Source organism: Microcaecilia unicolor, chromosome 11, assembly GCF_901765095.1.
Source record: "Microcaecilia unicolor chromosome 11, aMicUni1.1, whole genome shotgun sequence".
In the NCBI taxonomy this organism is placed as follows: Eukaryota; Metazoa; Chordata; class Amphibia; order Gymnophiona; family Siphonopidae; genus Microcaecilia; species Microcaecilia unicolor.
This window is the reverse complement of record NC_044041.1, coordinates 108,010,498-108,028,056: the sequence shown is the minus strand read 5'-3', so window position 1 is coordinate 108,028,056 and position 17,559 is coordinate 108,010,498. Positions and strand designations below refer to the sequence as shown.

Genomic DNA, 17,559 nt, shown 5'->3' with positions numbered 1-17,559 from the left:
AAGCTGCTCTATCTCCTTTTTAAAAGTTAGCGCCAGCAGCCTGGTTCCATCCTGGTTAAGGAGGAGCCCATCCTTTCAGAACAGTCTCCCCCTTTCCCAGAATGTTGCTCAGTTCCTAACAATTCTAAATCCCTCATCTCTGCACCATCGTCTCAACCACACATTGAGACTTCAGAGCTCTGCCTGCCTTTTGGGTCCTGCGTGTGGAACGAGGAGCATTTCTGAAAATGCTACCCTGAAGGATCTGGACTTCAGCTTTCTACCTAAGAGCCTAAATTTGGCTTCCAGAACCTCCCTCTCACATTTTCCTATGACATTGGTACCCACATGTACAAAGACAGCAGGCTCCTCCCCAGCACTATCTAAGATCTTGTCTAGGTGACATGTGACATCTGCCACCTTTGCACCAGGCAGGCAAGTGACCAGGCAATCCTCACATCCACCAGCCACACAGCTATCTACATGCCTAATGATCGAATCACCAACTACAACAGCTGTCCTAACCTTTCCAGCCTGGGCAGAAATTCTTGGAGACTTATTCTCGGTGCAAGAGGATAGTGCATTCTACAGGAGTACTTCCTACTTCACCAGGGTGATGCTCTCCTTCTAGGAGACCTCCCTCCTCCAAGGCAACACAGGGGCTGCCAGATTGGAGGTGGACTTCTCTACAAAGTCCCTGTAGATGTCCTCTATGTACCTCTCTTCCTCCCTCAGCTCTTCCAAGTCTGCAATTCTAGCCTCAAGAGAATGTATCTATTCTCTGAGAGCTAGGAGCTCTTTGCACTGGGCACAGATGGTGGGGTCTCTATGAAAACTACTGGAATTTAAGTCATCTCCCTCAGGCGGATTAGCTGTTCTCCACTTACTGGAGTACTAAATATAGAGTGCAGGCCTGCTTGCTAAGAAATCCATTATGCTTAAATCAGAGCCTGAATAGCTTTATAGAAAGGGAAGCTTTCACAGGCTCTCATTTCTTCACAGTTGTTCTCTGAAAGAGGTAAGGCCCAAAGAGGGGAAAAAAAAAAAAAAGCCATCATGCTCAAGGACCTCAGACTGTTAAAATTAACCAAAGTGAGCACTACTCTCCATAAGAATAAGCCTAATGAAGGGAAAGTCCCTCTGGTAGGGATCCAACTCTAAATATTAAAAATTTAGCGGACTGAAAATCTTGACCAAGAAACATCCATTGTAACTCAGGAACTTCGCTTGCTATGCCAACGGCAAGGAAGAAAACAGCAGTGAACAAGATTGGGGGGGGGGGGGGGGGGGGGGGGGGGGAGGGGGGAATAACTTAAGACTCCTCTGAATATCATCCCTTCTCTAGGTCAAATTAAATTTACTGTGTCTTAACCTCAAGTGAGGTATTCCTCTGCTCAGTCAACTCCCAGTTCTCCAGTTGGGTCAGAAGTTGCTTCAGTAACTAGTTCAGTTGCACAGTCCACCTATAACCATCCACTGCAGACGCAGAAATACTTAGCACGATGCTCTTACTGTGCGAAGAATATAGGACTTTTTTTTGTCCCCATCCGCAGGTTGACAGACGCAACCTACAATTCTGGACTGGTCTGGTAAGGATGCTAAGGAATACTACTTTAAGACCACAGCTAATTTTCTTTATAGCATTAGAAGTGCTGTGTCAGGATAAATCCACTTGATATGGTGCATTAACAATCATCAATTTCTGTGGTTGATAAAGTGTCTTGCTATAAATCTCTAGAGAGAATCCATCAGCAATCTTGTTTGGAAGCAAAGCCTATTATCTTCATCCGAAAAAACCTGTTGAAAAGTTTTGCCTAATTTAACCTTCTGCATATAAATATATGAGAAAATACCACATAGACTGTCAACTAGCCTAAGATTCACTGAACAGGGACTATCTCCATTCTGTACACCTGTACAGCACTACATAAAATTAGTAGCACTATAAAAATGTTTCACAGTAATAGCTGTAGTAATTAATTATTCTAATGGCCAATCCCTACAAAACAATGTATAATTATACCTGGACTAACGGGAATGCTTATGTAGTTAAGCTTTGAATTATATTGTAAACTTACACCCATGCTAGTAGCTAAGCCAATAACAGCTCTGTAGTTAAGTCTTCACTGAGGCAGGTAAAATCTAAATGCATGTTCTGCATCAGGACAACATTGCAAAGTTAACCATTTCTGGTACTTGCAGCATTAGATAAGCATGATTAGAAAGTTAATCTTTCATACTTTGTTGTACACAATGTTAAATACCAATAGTGTCTGCCATTCCAGCATAAAATACAGAATGCTGGTGATAATGTGAACATTGGTTTTAGTATAAATGATTAGAAGGGAAACAATCCACATGCCATGTATATCAAAGGGTAATCAACTGACCACTCTATCAATATATCAGAAGTCCACTGCACTGTTCAAGGCTGTAAATTTATTTCCTCAGCATTTGCCTATACTAAGTCACTGATTTTTGCACTGGAGATGTTCTCAGACCTAAGTGGGCTCATCCTTGCATGGAGAAGGTACAGATTGGGACCATTAACCCCTATTAGTGAAGCATTAACTGTGCCCAGGCTTCTCCACCTCTGTCAAAATTATGATAGATGTGTAAGAGCACTGTCATGTCTTGAGTGAAAATAATGCATTATTCGAACCCACAAGTTTTCTATTCATTCATCAGGTAATCAGATCATTAATATCTCTGCAATGATTTTAAGCTGGACTGCCAAGCTCAGATGAAGTACGCTAGGTATATCTGCCCCTTTCTGTTTAACCAGTATGATCCAGAATTGTAATATATCAGTCTTCAAGGACCAGTAGTACCAGGGATGACAAAAGCACCGGCAGTGAAATCTTAGTAGCTTTTTGCATTTACATTTTATTTCAGCACCCTGTCTTTATCATTTTTCTTGTGATCCAGTCTGTAAGGTTGACTGTATATTTTATATTATATAAAATTTAGAAGAAAACTATCACTTATTCAGGTGTCAATAAAATGTGCTTAATTCCCAAACCTGGTCCTGGAGGAACCCCAGCCTGTCAGGTTTTCAGTATATCCACAATGAAAATTCATGAGAGAGATTTGCATGAAGTGGAGGCAGTGAATGCAAATCTCTAACGAATATTCATTGTGGATATCCTGAAAACCTAACTAGCTGGGGTGCCTCCAGGACCAGGTTTGGGAACCACTGATTTAAACTACTTACAGTTGTGTCCTCATTAAACATTTTGGCAGGGAACTCACTTCATTTCCTTCTGGTAGCTATCCTGGAAAGGTAGCAAAGCAAATGAAAAGCTACACAGATATCCAAGGAGCTGATTGTCTTATTTCAACTGGGGCAAAATGATGAACCAGATTAATATGTGTCCCAAAGTCTTAAGGTTTGTCACAATTACATTTATAAATACCTTCACTCTGTCTCTTAGATTTTGCCCAAATACAAAATCTTGCTGTGCATTCTCTTCATTCTTCTCGCAGTTTTCGTTCTTAGTGCCATTAGGTTCATTATTCTGAGGCTCATTATCCTATGAAAACAAGCAGAACCTTTGAATAAAGATCAGCAGTGATAAACAATTTATTCCAAAAGGGAGGGGGGGGGGGGGGCGGAAACACTCATCTTACACCTCTTGGAGTTCACAAAAAGATTTTTAAGAAAAGTATCTCAGCCATATTTCTTTACACTGGTTTCTGTCTTTTTTCATCTGATTGTATTATTTTATTGTCATTCCCAAATGCAAAACAGGCAGTGAACTGCAGGAGTGAAAAATGGAAAGTACAGTTCTAATCTTGGCTTGCTGGGACTGTATCAGGGATTCTCAACCCTCTCCTGGAAACAGATCTAGCCAGTCAAGTTTTCAGGATTACCACAATGAATAAGCATGAAACAAATTTGTTTAGCGCAGAGACTATTATATGCAAATCTCTCTCATAAATATTTGTGAAGATACTGAAAACCCAACTGGCAAGGCTTGTCTCCATGAGAGAGTTGAGAAACACTGCACTATATAATCTTTGGCAGAGCATGATGCCAGACTATGCCTCACTTTGCCCAGTTATGACTGGATAAAATTCTGTTTCCCCACTTCAAAAGCTGACAAGTACTGTGTCAGCACTGAGAAACACCGGATGTAGTCACTGTATTCAGACTGTGAAAAGTTATAACAATGCACATGGACTATTCTGCTATCATGTACTACAAGAGTTAAATGAAAGTAAGAATGCGTCTACCTCCAGTACCGACATACTACACATGTTCAATTGTTCTTTGAAATTTTTTCCTTCACCTCAGTTGGGTGAGGTGTCTGTGTGAAGAGCCTGTTTCTCTATTGGTTGTGAAATAGAAGCATGCAGTGAACACTTGATGCGATTTAAGCACTGTGCCAAAACAGAATTATCTGACCGCTGAAGGATTCCCTCCAATTAAAAATCACCGCCAAACACAGATTGCTTAAGGTGATGACTGTATTGTTGTGGGTACTGTGGGTTGCTGGGCCAAATAAAATGTAAAGTCGGGGGACTGGGAAGGGCTCAAAAACGAAGTGGATGACCTGTTACAACAACGGATGAGTCTCACATGAGAAAGGTTAACAAACCTGAAGAGGACAATTGTAGGACCACTCAAAGCATTACACTGCAACCCTGAAAACATTAAAAGAATGATTTAGAAGAGTTCAGAAGCACTAATGGTTTGAGTGACCCTACAATTGTCTTTCTAAAGAGTTTGTAAACCTTTTTCGTGAAAGACTCATCCGCTGCTAAATTGGGTCATCCACTTCATTTTGGGTAACACAAATGAGCCCTTTCCGGTCCACAAGCTTTACATTTTTTGGCCCAGCGAAACACGGTACACACAACACTAGAGTCACCACCATAAACAATCTATGTGCAGCAGTGTTCATTGCATGCTTCTGTTTCACAACCAATAGCAAAACATCCTCTTCACACAGACTTCTCTCCAAATGAGGTGCCTCAATTGCAACATGACAAACGCCACAGAGGCAATTGCGAAAATGCGTCTCCCAGGCTTACACCATCCACCCTAAAGTTAGCACCGCACCATGTGATTTCCATCTTTTTCCAAAATTGAAGGAATACCTTTGGGGGAATCTGACTCAAATGAAGAGGTGGAAACTGTGAGCAACTGGTTGAAGAGACAAGATGTACAATTCGTTTATGATGGCTTTCAAAAACTCATCCATCACTGGCAAAAAAGTGTGGCAAATGGTGGCAACTATATAGAAAACTAAATATATGTAATAAAAGAGCAAGTTTCAAGCATGATTTTCCTTATTACAATATCTTCATTTAAACAAAAGTTGTGGAGGTGGAGGCAGAGGCATTACTTTTTATTTAACCCTTGTATAAATTCCAAATGGATTTTTTGAGCAGAAACCACATATAAATCATACAAAAAGCTTTTATTTATTGCATTTGTATCCCACTTTTTCCCACCTATTTGCAGGCTCAATGTGGCTTACATCAATGTGGCTTACATTATTCCGTAATAGCAATCGCCATTTCCAGAATGAGAAATACAAAGTGGTATTGCATTAAAGTTCATAAGTGACAGAGTAAATTAAGCAGTCAAGTATAGAGAGTTCATATTCATAATGAGAAATAAAGTGACATTGCGTTAAAGTTCATTCGTGACAGAGTAACTGAGGCAGTCAAGTATAGAGAGTTTGGTTTCGTCATCTGGTATTTAGGATGGATCATTGTGGTATGCCTTATTGAACAGTTTGGTTTTTAGTGATTTTCGGAAGTTAGTTAGGTCGTGTATTGTTTTTGTGGCTTTTGGTAGTACATTCCATAGTTGAGTGCTTTAGAGTCCCTGATCATTAATAGCAGTTACAAAAAACACCTCTTAAACTTTGCCAAGTGAAATTGTCTTTGAAAGTGGAAGGCAAACTCCTTCACCTACAAGCCAAAAAGAAAAACAAAAGCAATTCTACGTACAAACCACAGGAGAATACAATTTGCAGAACAATCAAAAAATTATCAGGTGAAGTACCAGACATTAATATTTTTAAGCAAAATTTTCTTCTATCCCAATACTTACTCTGTATTGTCATCAGTCAATTTATCATCCAGCAAATTGTGACTTTTGTACTATAAAGCTTTACATAGCCATTCCAAATTTCAGAGGTTTTTTTTTACCTCATAATTATATGTTTGTTTCGAATCTCCTCTGTCCCTCTTCTCATCTAGCATATAATCCACCAAAAGGGTTTAACTGGGCAGGAGAGGCTCCTGCCCAGTTAAATTCTGCTAAACAACTTGGCACACCATATTAAAGCGAATGCTACATACCTGTAGAAGGTATTCTCCGAGGACAGCAGGCTGATTGTTCTCACAAATGGGTGACGTCCACGGCAGCCCCTCCGATCGGAGATCTTCCTAGCAACAGAGTATGCTAGTCCTCGCGCGCGCCCGCGATGCGCGCATGCGCGGCCGTCTTCCCGCCAGAAATCGCTCGTGTTCGCTAGTCCCGTACCAAGCAAGGGAAGACACAACTCCAAAGGGGCGGTGGGCGGGTAGGTGAGAGCAATCAGCCTGCTGTCCTCGGAGAATACCTTCTACAGGTATGTAGCATTCGCTTTCTCCGAGGACAAGCAGGCTGCTTGTTCTCACTGATGGGGTATCCCTAGCCCCCAGGCTCACTCAAAACAACAAACATGGTCAATAGGGCCTCGCAACGGCGAGGACATAACTGAGATTGACCTAAACTTTTCCAACTAACTGAGAGTGCAGCTTGGAACAGAATAAAAATGGGCCTAGGGGGGTGGAGTTGGATTCTAAACCCCAAACAGATTCTGCAGCACCGACTGCCCGAACCGACTGTCGCGTCGGGAATCCTGCTGAAGGCAGTAGTGAGATGTGAATGTGTGGACAGATGACCACGTCGCAGCCTTGCAAATCTCTTCAATAGTGGCTGACTTCAAGTGGGCCACTGACACCGCCATGGCTCGAACACTATGAGCCGTGACATGACCCTCAAGAGTCAGCCCAGCCTGGGCGTAAGTGAAGGAAATGCAGTCTGCTAGCCAATTTGAAATGGTGCGTTTCCCCACAGCCACTCCCCTCCTGTTGGGATCAAAAGAAACAAAAAGTTGGGCGGACTGTCTGTGTGGGCTTGTCCGCTCCAGATAGAAGGCCAATGCTCGCTTGCAGTCCAATGTGTGCAGTTGACGTTCAGCAGGGTGGGTATGAGGACGGGGGAAGAAAGTTGGCAAGACAACTGACTGGTTCAGATGGAACTCCGACACCACCTTCGGCAAGAACTTAGGGTGAGTGCGGAGGACTACTCTGTTATGATGAAATTTGGTATAAGGAGCATGAGCTACCAAGGCTTGCAGCTCACTGACTCTGCGAGCTGAAGTAACTGCCACCAAGAAAATGACCTTCCAGGTCAAGTACTTCAGATGACAGGAATCCAGTGGCTCAAAAGGAGGTTTCATCAGCTGGGTGAGAACGACATTGAGATCCCATGACACTGTAGGAGGTTTGACTGGGGGCTTCGACAAAAGCAAACCTCTCATGAAGCGAACAACTAAAGGCTGTCCCGAGATCGGCTTACCTTCCCACATGGTAATGGTATGCACTAATCGCACTAAGATGAACCCTTACAGAGTTGGTTTTAAGACCAGACTCCGATAAATGTAGAAGGTATTCAAGCAGGGTCTGTGTAGGACAAGAACGAGGATCTAAGGCCTTGCCATCACACCACACAGCAAACCGTCGCCAGAGGAAAAAATAACTCCTCTTGGTAGAATCTTTCCTGGAAGCAAGCAAGACTCGGGAGACACCCTCTGACAGACCCAAGGAGGCGAAGTCTACGCTCTCAACATCCAGGCTGTGAGGGCCAGAGACCGAAGTTTGGGATGGAGGAGCGCCCCCTCGTTCTGCGTGATGAGGGTTGGAAAGCAGTCCAATCTCCACGGTTCTTCAGAAGACAATTCCAGAAGAGGGAACCAGATCTGACGAGGCCAAAAAGGAACAATCAGAATCATGGTTCCCCTGTCTTGCTTGAGTTTCAGCAAAGTTCTCCCTATCAAAGGAATGGGAGGATACGCGTACAGGAGACCTTCCCCCCAAAACAGAAGGAAAGCATCCGACGCTAGTCTGCCGTGGGCCTGCAGCCTGGAAAAGAACTGAGGGACCTTGTGATTGGTCTGAGTGGCAAAGAGGTCCACCAAGGGGGTGCCCCACACTTGGAAGATCTCGCGAACCACTCTGGAACTGAGCGACCACTCGTGCAGTTGCATGATTCTGCTCAATCTGTCGGCCAGACTGTTGTTTACGCCTGCCAGATAGGTGGCCTGGAGCCACATGCCAAACCGGCGTGCCCAGCGCCACAAGCTGACGGCTTCCTGACACAGGGGGCGAGATCCGGTGCCCCCCTGCTTGTTGATGTAATACATAGCAACCTGGTTGTCTGTCTGAATTTGGATAATTTGATGGGACAGCCGATCTCTGAAAGCCTTCAGAGCGTTCCATACTGCTCGCAACTCCAGGAGGTTGATCTGTAGACCTTGTTCCTGGACGGACCAAGTCCCCTGGGTGTGGAGCCCATCGACATGAGCTCCCCACTCCAGGAGTGATGCGTCCATGGTCAGCACCTTTTGCGGCTGAGGAATCTGGAAGGGACATCCCAGGATCAAATTGGATCGAATTGTCATAAGTACATAAGTACATAAGTAGTACTGGGAAAGACCAAAGGTCCATCTAGCCCAGCATCCTGTCACCGACAGTGGCCAATCCAGGTCAAGGGCACCTGGCACGCTCCCCAAACGTAAAAACATTCCAGACAAGTTATACCTAAAAATGCGGAATTTTTCCAAGTCCATTTAATAGCGGTCTATGGACTTGTCCTTTAGGAATCTATCTAACCCCTTTTTAAACTCCGTCAAGCTAACTGCCCGTACCACGTTCTCCGGCAACGAATTCCAGAGTCTAATTACACGTTGGGTGAAGAAAAATTTTCTCCGATTCGTTTTAAATTTACCACACTGTAGCTTCAACTCATGCCCTCTAGTCCTAGTATTTTTGGATAGCGTGAACAGTCGCTTCACATCCACCCGATCCATTCCACTCATTATTTTATACACTTCTATCATATCTCCCCTCAGCCGTCTCTTCTCCAAGCTGAAAAGCCCTAGCCTTCTCAGCCTCTCTTCATAGGAAAGTCGTCCCATCCCCACTATCATTTTCGTCGCCCTTCGCTGTACCTTTTCCAATTCTACTATATCTTTTTTGAGATACGGAGACCAGTACTGAACACAATACTCCAGGTGCGGTCGCACCATGGAGCGATACAACGGCATTATAACATCCGCACACCTGGACTCCATACCCTTCCTAATAACACCCAACATTCTATTCGCTTTCCTAGCCGCAGCAGCACACTGAGCAGAAGGTTTCAGCGTATCATCGACGACGACACCCAGATCCCTTTCTTGATCCGTAACTCCTAACGCGGAACCTTGCAAGACGTAGCTGTAATTCGGGTTCCTCTTACCCACATGCATCACTTTGCACTTGTCAACATTGAACTTCATCTGCCACTTGCACGCCCATTCTCCCAGTCTCGCAAGGTCCTCCTGTAATCGTTCACATTCCTCCTGCGACTTGACGACCCTGAATAATTTTGTGTCATCGGCGAATTTAATTACCTCACTAGTTATTCCCATCTCTAGGTCATTTATAAATACATTAAAAAGCAACGGACCCAGCACAGACCCCTGCGGGACCCCACTAACTACCCTCCTCCACTGAGAATACTGGCCACGCAATCCTACTCTCTGCTTCCTATCTTTCAACCAGTTCTTAATCCATAATAATACCCTACCTCCGATTCCATGACTCTGCAATTTCTTCAGGAGTCTTTCGTGCGGCACTTTGTCAAACGCCTTCTGAAAATCCAGATATACAATATCAACCGGCTCCCCATTGTCCACATGTTTGCTTACCCCCTCAAAAAAATGCATTAGATTGGTGAGGCAAGACTTCCCTTCACTAAATCCGTCCTGACTTTGTCCACCAATGAAGGGAGAGAAGAAACCTCGTGGACAGACGAACCACGTCCTCTAGGCTCCCAGCAGCTTGGCACCACTGGGAGGCTAGGGTCCATTGAGCAGATCTCATAAAAAGGCGGGCCATGGGAGTCCGGTGAACCGTGGAGGCCATGTGGCCGAGCAATCTCAACATCTGCCGAGCTGTGATCTGCTGCGACGCCCGCACCGAGAAGACAAGGGTCAGCAGATTGTCGGCCCTGGTCTCTGGGAGGTAGGCACGGGCCGTCTGGAAATCCAGCAGAGCTCCTATGAATTCGAGTTTCTGAACTTGAAGAAGGTGGGACTTTGGATAATTTATCACAAACCCTAGCAGCTCCAGGAGTCGAATAGTCACCTGCATGGACTGCTGAGCTCCTGCCTCGGAGGTGTTCTTTACCAGCCAATCGTCGAGGTAAGGGAACACATGCACTCCCAGCCTGCGCAGAGAAGCCGCTACTACGGCTAGGCATTTGGTGAATACCCTCGGCGCGGAGGCGAGCCCAAAGGGTAGCACACAGTACTGAAAATGCCGTGTTCCCAGACGAAATCGAAGATACTGCCTGTGGGCTGGCAGAATCGGGAGGTGCGTATAGGCATCCTTTAAGCCCAGAGAGCATAGCCAATCGTCCTGTTGAATCATGGGAAGAAGGGTGCCCAGGGAAAGCATCCTGAACTTTTCCTTGACCCGATATTTGTTCAGGGCCCTTAGGTCTAGGATGGGACGCATCCTCCCTGTTTTCTTTTCCACAAGGAAGTACCTGGAATAGAATCCCAGCCCTTCTTGCCCCGGTGGCACGGGCTCAACCGCATTGGTGCTGAGAAGGGCGGAGAGTTCCTCTGCAAGTACCTGCCTGTGCTGGAAGCTGAAGGATTGAGCTCCCGGAGGGCAATTTGGAGGCATTGAGGTCAAATTCAGAGTACCCTAGCTGGACTATTTTGAGAACCCACTGATTGGAGGTTATAAGAGGCCATCTTTGGTGAAAAAATGTTAACCTCCCCCCCCGACCGGTAGGCCGTCCGGCACAGGCACTGGAACGTCGGCTTTGCTCTGCAGAAGCCAGTCAAAAGCCCGCCCCTGACTTTTGCTGGGGAGCCGCAGGGGCCTGAGGCGCGCGCTGCTGACGAGAGCGAGCGCGCTGGGGTTTAGCCTGAGCAGCAGGTTGGCGGGAAGGAGGATTGTACCTACGCTTGCCGGAAGAATAGGGAACCGTCCTCCTTCCCCCATAAAAACGTCTACCCGAGGAGGTAGAGGCTGAAGGCGGCCGGCGGGAGAACTTGTCGAAAGCGGTATCCCACTGATGGAGCTGTTCAACCACCTGTTCGACCTTGTCCCCAAAAACATTGTCCCCCCGGCAAGGGGCATCCGCAATCCGCTGCTGGATTCGATTTTCCAGGTCGGAGGCACGCAGCCATGAGAGCCTGCGCATCACCACACCCTGCGCAGCGGCCCTGGATGCAACATCAAAAGAGTCAAAGACCCCCCTGGCCAGGAATTTCCTACACGCCTTCAGCTGCCTGACCACCTGCTGAAAAGGCTTGGCCTGCTCAGAAGGGAGCTTATCGACCAAGTCCGCCAACTGTCGCACATTGTTCCGCATGTGTATGCTCGTGTAGAGCTGGTAGGACTGAATCTTGGCGATGAGCATTGCAGAATGGTAGGCCTTCCGCCCAAAAGAGTCCAAGGTTCTAGAGTCTTTGCGGGGGCGCCGAAGCATACTCTCTAGAGCTCTTGGCCTTCTTGAGGGCCAGATCCACCACACCAGAGTCGTGTGGCAACTGAGTCCGCATCAACTCCAGGTCCCCATGGATCCGATATTGGGATTCGATCTTCTTGGGGATGAGGGGCGTAGTTAAAGATTTCGCCCAGTTCGCCAGCAACGTCTTTTTGAAGACATGATGCATGGGTATTGTGGACGATTCTTTAGGTGGCGAAGGATAGTCCAAGAGCTCCAGCATCTCAGCTCTCGGCTCATCCTCCGTGACCACAGGAAAGGGAATTGGCGTAGACATTTCCCGGACAAAGGTCGCAAAAGAGAGACTCTCCGGGGGAGAAAGTTGTCTTTCAGGCGAGGGAGTAGGATCAGAAAGAAGACCGTCAGACTCCTCTCGTCAGAGAAATATCTGGCGTCTTCCTCTGCTTCCCACGAGGCCTCCTCATCAGTATCGGACACCAACTGGTGGACTTCGGTCCGAAGCTGCGCCCGCCTGGACTCCGTTGAAACACGGCCACGGTGAGAGCGTCGAGAAGAGGACTCCCGAGGCGGAAGCGACGGAGCTCCCTCCATCGACGTCACCGGGGAGCCCTCCTGGGAGGCTGCCGGTACCGCAAGCGGTACCGGGGCGGGCGCCCTCACCGCAGACGAGGGCCCAGCCATTGCCTCACTCGACGGCACCGGCGGCGCAAGCACCCCCAGTACCGGAGAAGGGCGAAACAGCTCTTCCAGGATCCCCGGAAGGACGGCCCTGAGGCTCTCGTTCAGAGAGGCTGTGGAGAAAGGCGGTGGGGCCGGTACCGGCGTCGAGCTGCGAACCTGTTCCGGGGATGGAGGCGGTACCGGGCTGTCCACAGGGGAACGCATCGACACCTCCTGAATGGAGGGTGAGCGGTCCTCCCGATGTCGACGCTTGGGTGCCGGTGGTACCGGCGACCCAGAGCTCTCTGTACCACGCTTGGAGGGTGACCGATGCCGGTGCTTCTTTGCCTTCGCACGACGCACGGCATCGGTACCCCCCGGTACCGAAGAGGAAGACGTCGAATCCAAACGCTTCCTCGGGTCCGGGTCCGAAGAGGGTCGATCCCGGGGGGGGGGGGGGGCTGTACCGCGGGAGCCCTCGAGACAGGCGGAGACCTGCTCATGGGCTCACCGCCACCAGCAGGGGAATGGACAGCCCTCACCTGCACTCCAGACATCGAAGCACCCTCTGACGACATCCTCAGGAGGAACGATCCCGGTCTTGTAGACGATAACCTCGATGTCGATGCCGGTACCGATAGACGCGGTACCGAAGTCGATGCTGGGCGCGGTACTGAAGGCTCCGTTGCCGAGGACCACGGGACTGAGGATGTCGACGCGCCGGATGAAGCCCCGAACAAACTGTTCCACTGGGCCAATCTCGCCGCCTGAGTTCTCCTCTTCAAAAGAAGACAGAGATTACAGGCCTGAGGACGGTGCCCAGCAAGAAGCGTGCCTATCAGTGAGAGAGATTATCCAGCCGCACTGGGTGCACGGTTTGAAGCCGCTGGAAGGCTTCGATGACATGGGCGGCAAAATCTCGCCGGCAAAATCGAAGTCCGCGATGGTGAAAAAAAGGGCACCAAAAACTCACCAAAAAACGAACGAGCGGCGAAAAAAGCCGCAATCGACCACGAAAGAAAACTTACGGGCCAACACTAGAAGATAAAGAAAAAATAAATTTTAGCAAAAAAAACCCGAATCGCGAGGTATCTCCAAGGGACGCGGAGCGACCAAAAAAACAGCCATCCCGAGCCGCGGAAAAAAGGAGACTAGCGAACACGAGCAATTTCGGGCGGGAAGACGGGCGCGCGCGAGGACTAGCAAACTCTGTTGCTAGGAAGATCTCCGATCGGAGGGGCTGCCGTGGACATCACCCATTTGTGAGAACAAGCAGCCTGCTTGTCCTCGGACAAACAGAACGTAACAGGTTAGTGAAGCTGAATATCGCTATTAATCGACTGTGACGAAACAGTGGGTTTCTAAACCTATGAACTGTATTATTTTACTGATATGTATTTCTCCTAATTGGCAAGTTGATAGCGATTGTCTTTTTTTTTTTTTTAAGCTGTAATAGAAGAGACAGTTTTTCTTTTTCCCGCCTAAGCTATGAGATAACTTTTTAGTCTCAGCTAGGAAGCACAGAGGTAAACATCTCTGACTTGAGACCCAGTTCAGACTCCCGGAAGCTTCTCAAGCACTTTTCAGGTACTGAACAAGTGTTAAGTTTTAATATTAATTCTTGTTTACCTATTATTTCCTGTTAATTTTCCATCTGTTTTATATGGTTCACTGCTCAAATCTATGATTGGCTCTGATGCCCTAGACTGACTAACGATTCTGGTTTTGTGTTTTGGGTCTGTGAGTATTTCCTAGAAACTGTGGGTCCCAGTAACCTAGAAATCACTGCAGAATAACTTGAGAGTGGGATTCTCGCCCTGAGACAAGTGAGACCCAGCCGGTGGGGTGAAAGGTGCAAGTGCAGAGCACAAGTAGCAGGTGCAGATGAACCTGAGCTGTGCTGGGGACAAACCCTCCAGGGTTAACCCCAGGCAGGTGCCAAGCGTTTCATCACAGACCTTGTCCATTTTTGATGGCAGAGTGGCGGGATTGTCAGGTTAAGTGTGTGGAGTGAGGGTCACCATTCACTGAGTGGTTCAGAGTTTTTTTTTTTTAATCTGTAACTTTCAGACACACAGTGAATGAGTGTAACAATAAGAGTCCCTTCCCAATTCAGTTTTTTTCTGGTAGTGTTTGAAGATTAACAGCATGCTGATGGTGACTGACAGCAGCCGTTAGACACCGGATATGCCCGTCCTAACAACAGAGCAATCAAATGACCTCAGCAAGGAGCTGCAGGACCGACCTGCGCAGATTTCTCCTTGTGGGCAGAGGTCTGTGAGCTGGCAGGGCCAGATGCCATACCCACTGAAATCTGGGAGATCTACCAGGAACAACGACAGAAGTTAGACCAGCTGCAGCGTAAAGAACGTGAGCGGGAATTCCAACCGCAGAAAATGAAGTTGGAGATGGAAATGGCTCGAATCCAAAGGTCCAGCCCATCTTCTGCACCAACACCAGAGGTAGGATCCACAGCCCAAATCGGGCCTAAATTATTTGCGCAGTTTGATGATACCCGAGGTGACACTGATGAATATTTAACTGCCTCTGAAAAATCTGCCACCTCAATCAGATTCCTCAGAAAGACTGGGTGCGTTATCTGGGAGGAAAGCTCACTGGTAGAGCATTTGAGATGTTCGAAGGACTGTCCTTGGAGATTTGCTCCCAGTTTGAGGAGGTTCGCAAAGCTTTGTTGAACCATTATGCTATTACCCCTTAGACCTACACACTAAAGTTCCGGGCTTTGCAAAAAGGGGGCAGATGATACAGCGAGCTTGTGATCCAGTTAAGATACCAGCATCAGTCGTGGCTCAGTGAAACTGAAGTTAAAACCCTGGAGGACTGCCAAAACCTGATGGTCCTGGAGCAGTTTCTTCAGCGTTGTCATCCAGAGGTGAGGGAACATGTTCAAGATCACCAGCCCCGCAATGCACAGAAAGCGGCTGAGTTGGCTGACATCTTTATGGGTAACCATCCCTAGTTAGAGAAGCCGTCCGTATCCGCAACAGTCGGGATCTAAGGGCAACCAAGGTCCTAAGCCCAATATCCCTGTAACCTCAGAGACTGTCAGCAAACCCTCCAGCGTTCCCCAAAAATCTAAAGATTTTAAGCATGAACGTCCTTGTTACCAGTGTGGGTGTACAGGACATTTTGAAAGCAGATTGCCCAGATAATCCTAAGACTGCACTAAAAAGCATTTCAGTTACCCAAGATGGCACCGAGAATAGACTTGCGCGAAGCAGCCTCTGACGCCCATTAGAATCTGGCGTATTGGAGTTACCACGGACCCGAAATGGGAAAAAGGAAGGGAAAGCCCAGCGTGCCTACCTCCACTGGCAGGGTAGATCCCCCTCCTATACAGCAGATGAAATTGGAGGAATCGGGACTGCAAACGTTGGGAGCCCAGGTGGTCGCTTCGGGAGGTCCGGGAGATCTATCAGACCACAGCGCTGAGGGAGTGTCATTAAGTCCACCCCCGTTAACAGCACCTCCAAGACCGGGAGGTGAATCGAAAGCAGCGAGTGAGCAGTATGTGGAACCCGGAAGTCGGACCCCTGCGGCTGATTGTGGAGGCCCCACTGCATCGTCGACGCCATTGGGAACATCCCTTCATACAGCTTCAGGGTCTGAAAGAAATACTGGCGAAGCCTCTGTGCAGTCTGGAGTTCTGGTAAAACCAACGCCTGTTACACTAGATATTTTATGGGAAGCAATACAAGGACTGAATGCTAACCTACAACAAATAACAGGTATTTTGCGAGGAGATGTGGCTGAACTAAAGCAAGCTCAAAGCGAGGTAACAATTAAAATTGCGGAGCAAACGATAAAAATGGAGACTTTTGATAAAGACTTAAAAACAGTGAACTCTTCAACATTAATGTTGATAAAAAATAGTAACCTCCAGCAGCGTAAGATAGAATACTTAGAAAACCAGGCTAGCAGAAATAATTTACGTTTCCTTAATTTTCCCAAATCTCCTCTTGTTCCAGCAATAGAAATGTTGAAAAAGTATGTTAGGGAGGTATTGGGTGTCCCCTCAGAGGGTTTTCCACCCATTACCAAAATACAATAAATTTCCGGTACTGGAACATGAACATTACCTATATATCCTCAACCTGGTTTAAATTTAACAGAATTTCTAGAGAACTCTATGGAGGTTATAACGGAAAAAACTACACTGTTGGTTACATTTGCTCTGGAACTGGACCGCAATAATATATTTAAACTTTACTTCCGCCACATGAACTCACCTTTTCTGGGAGTCAAAGTACAGATTTTCCTGGATCTCTCAAGAGATACGCAACGAAGAAGAAAAGAGTTTTGAGAATTGGAGGAACTTTCTTATTAAGATTTCCTTGTAAATGTAGCGTCTCTTTGAATTCCACAAATTATTTGTTTTTTGACCCAGGGAAGTTAGTAGAATTTATTTCCTCTAAAGAATAATGTTGTAGAAGTTCTTGATTGTTTAAGCGCTTTAGTCCCGGCTGCGACACTTTGGCCCTCTACTACTACTACTATTTAGCATTTCTATAGCGCTACAAAGCATACGCAGCGCTGCACAAACATAGAAGAAAGACAGTCACTGCTCAAAGAGCTTACAATCTGTTCTAGTTTCTAATTATTTCTATTAACTTAACTAAGTTTGAATACTTTATTTCCTGGATCTTGGATCAACTTAATGTGGACTAAAAAGTATTAGGTTTATTGCTTATTTTGTCTTGACTTACTTGTTCTATTATTTTTTCTGAATGCCAATTTATGTTTTATTGCATAAATGTAAATTTGAAAAATTCATTAAAAAAAAAGCATTTCAGTTCCTGCACCAAAGCTGCCAGCTTTCATGGGTAGATCCAGTCCTACAAATGAGGCTCATGCAGTTGCAGCATGACCGAGGCCATGAGTATGGGACAGCCTGACTTATCTGGCACACCTACTGATCAGAGTGTTGACCCTGATTTGTCAGAGTGGCCAGCAGAGACCCCTCCTGTTATGGATATTGATATAGTAACATAGTAACATAGTAGATGACGGCAGAAAAAGACCTGCACGGTCCATCTAGTCTGCCCAACAAGATAAACTCATATGTGCTACTTCTTGTGTATACCTTACCTTGATTTGTATCTGCCATTTTCAGGACACAGACCGTAGAAGTCTTGCCCAGAACT

The 17,559-nt window shown here is 46.7% G+C and overlaps 1 protein-coding gene across 1 annotated transcript in view; it reads right to left on the bottom strand.

The window, feature by feature from the left end:
• Positions 1-17,559, bottom strand: part of RANBP3 (RAN binding protein 3) — a 316,713-nt gene that overhangs the window by 201,271 nt on the left and 97,883 nt on the right. Inside the window, exon 9 of the mRNA XM_030219670.1 lies at positions 3,396-3,512. Within this exon, the coding sequence (XP_030075530.1) occupies positions 3,396-3,512 (117 nt within the window). The remainder of the gene's footprint in view (positions 1-3,395; positions 3,513-17,559) is intronic.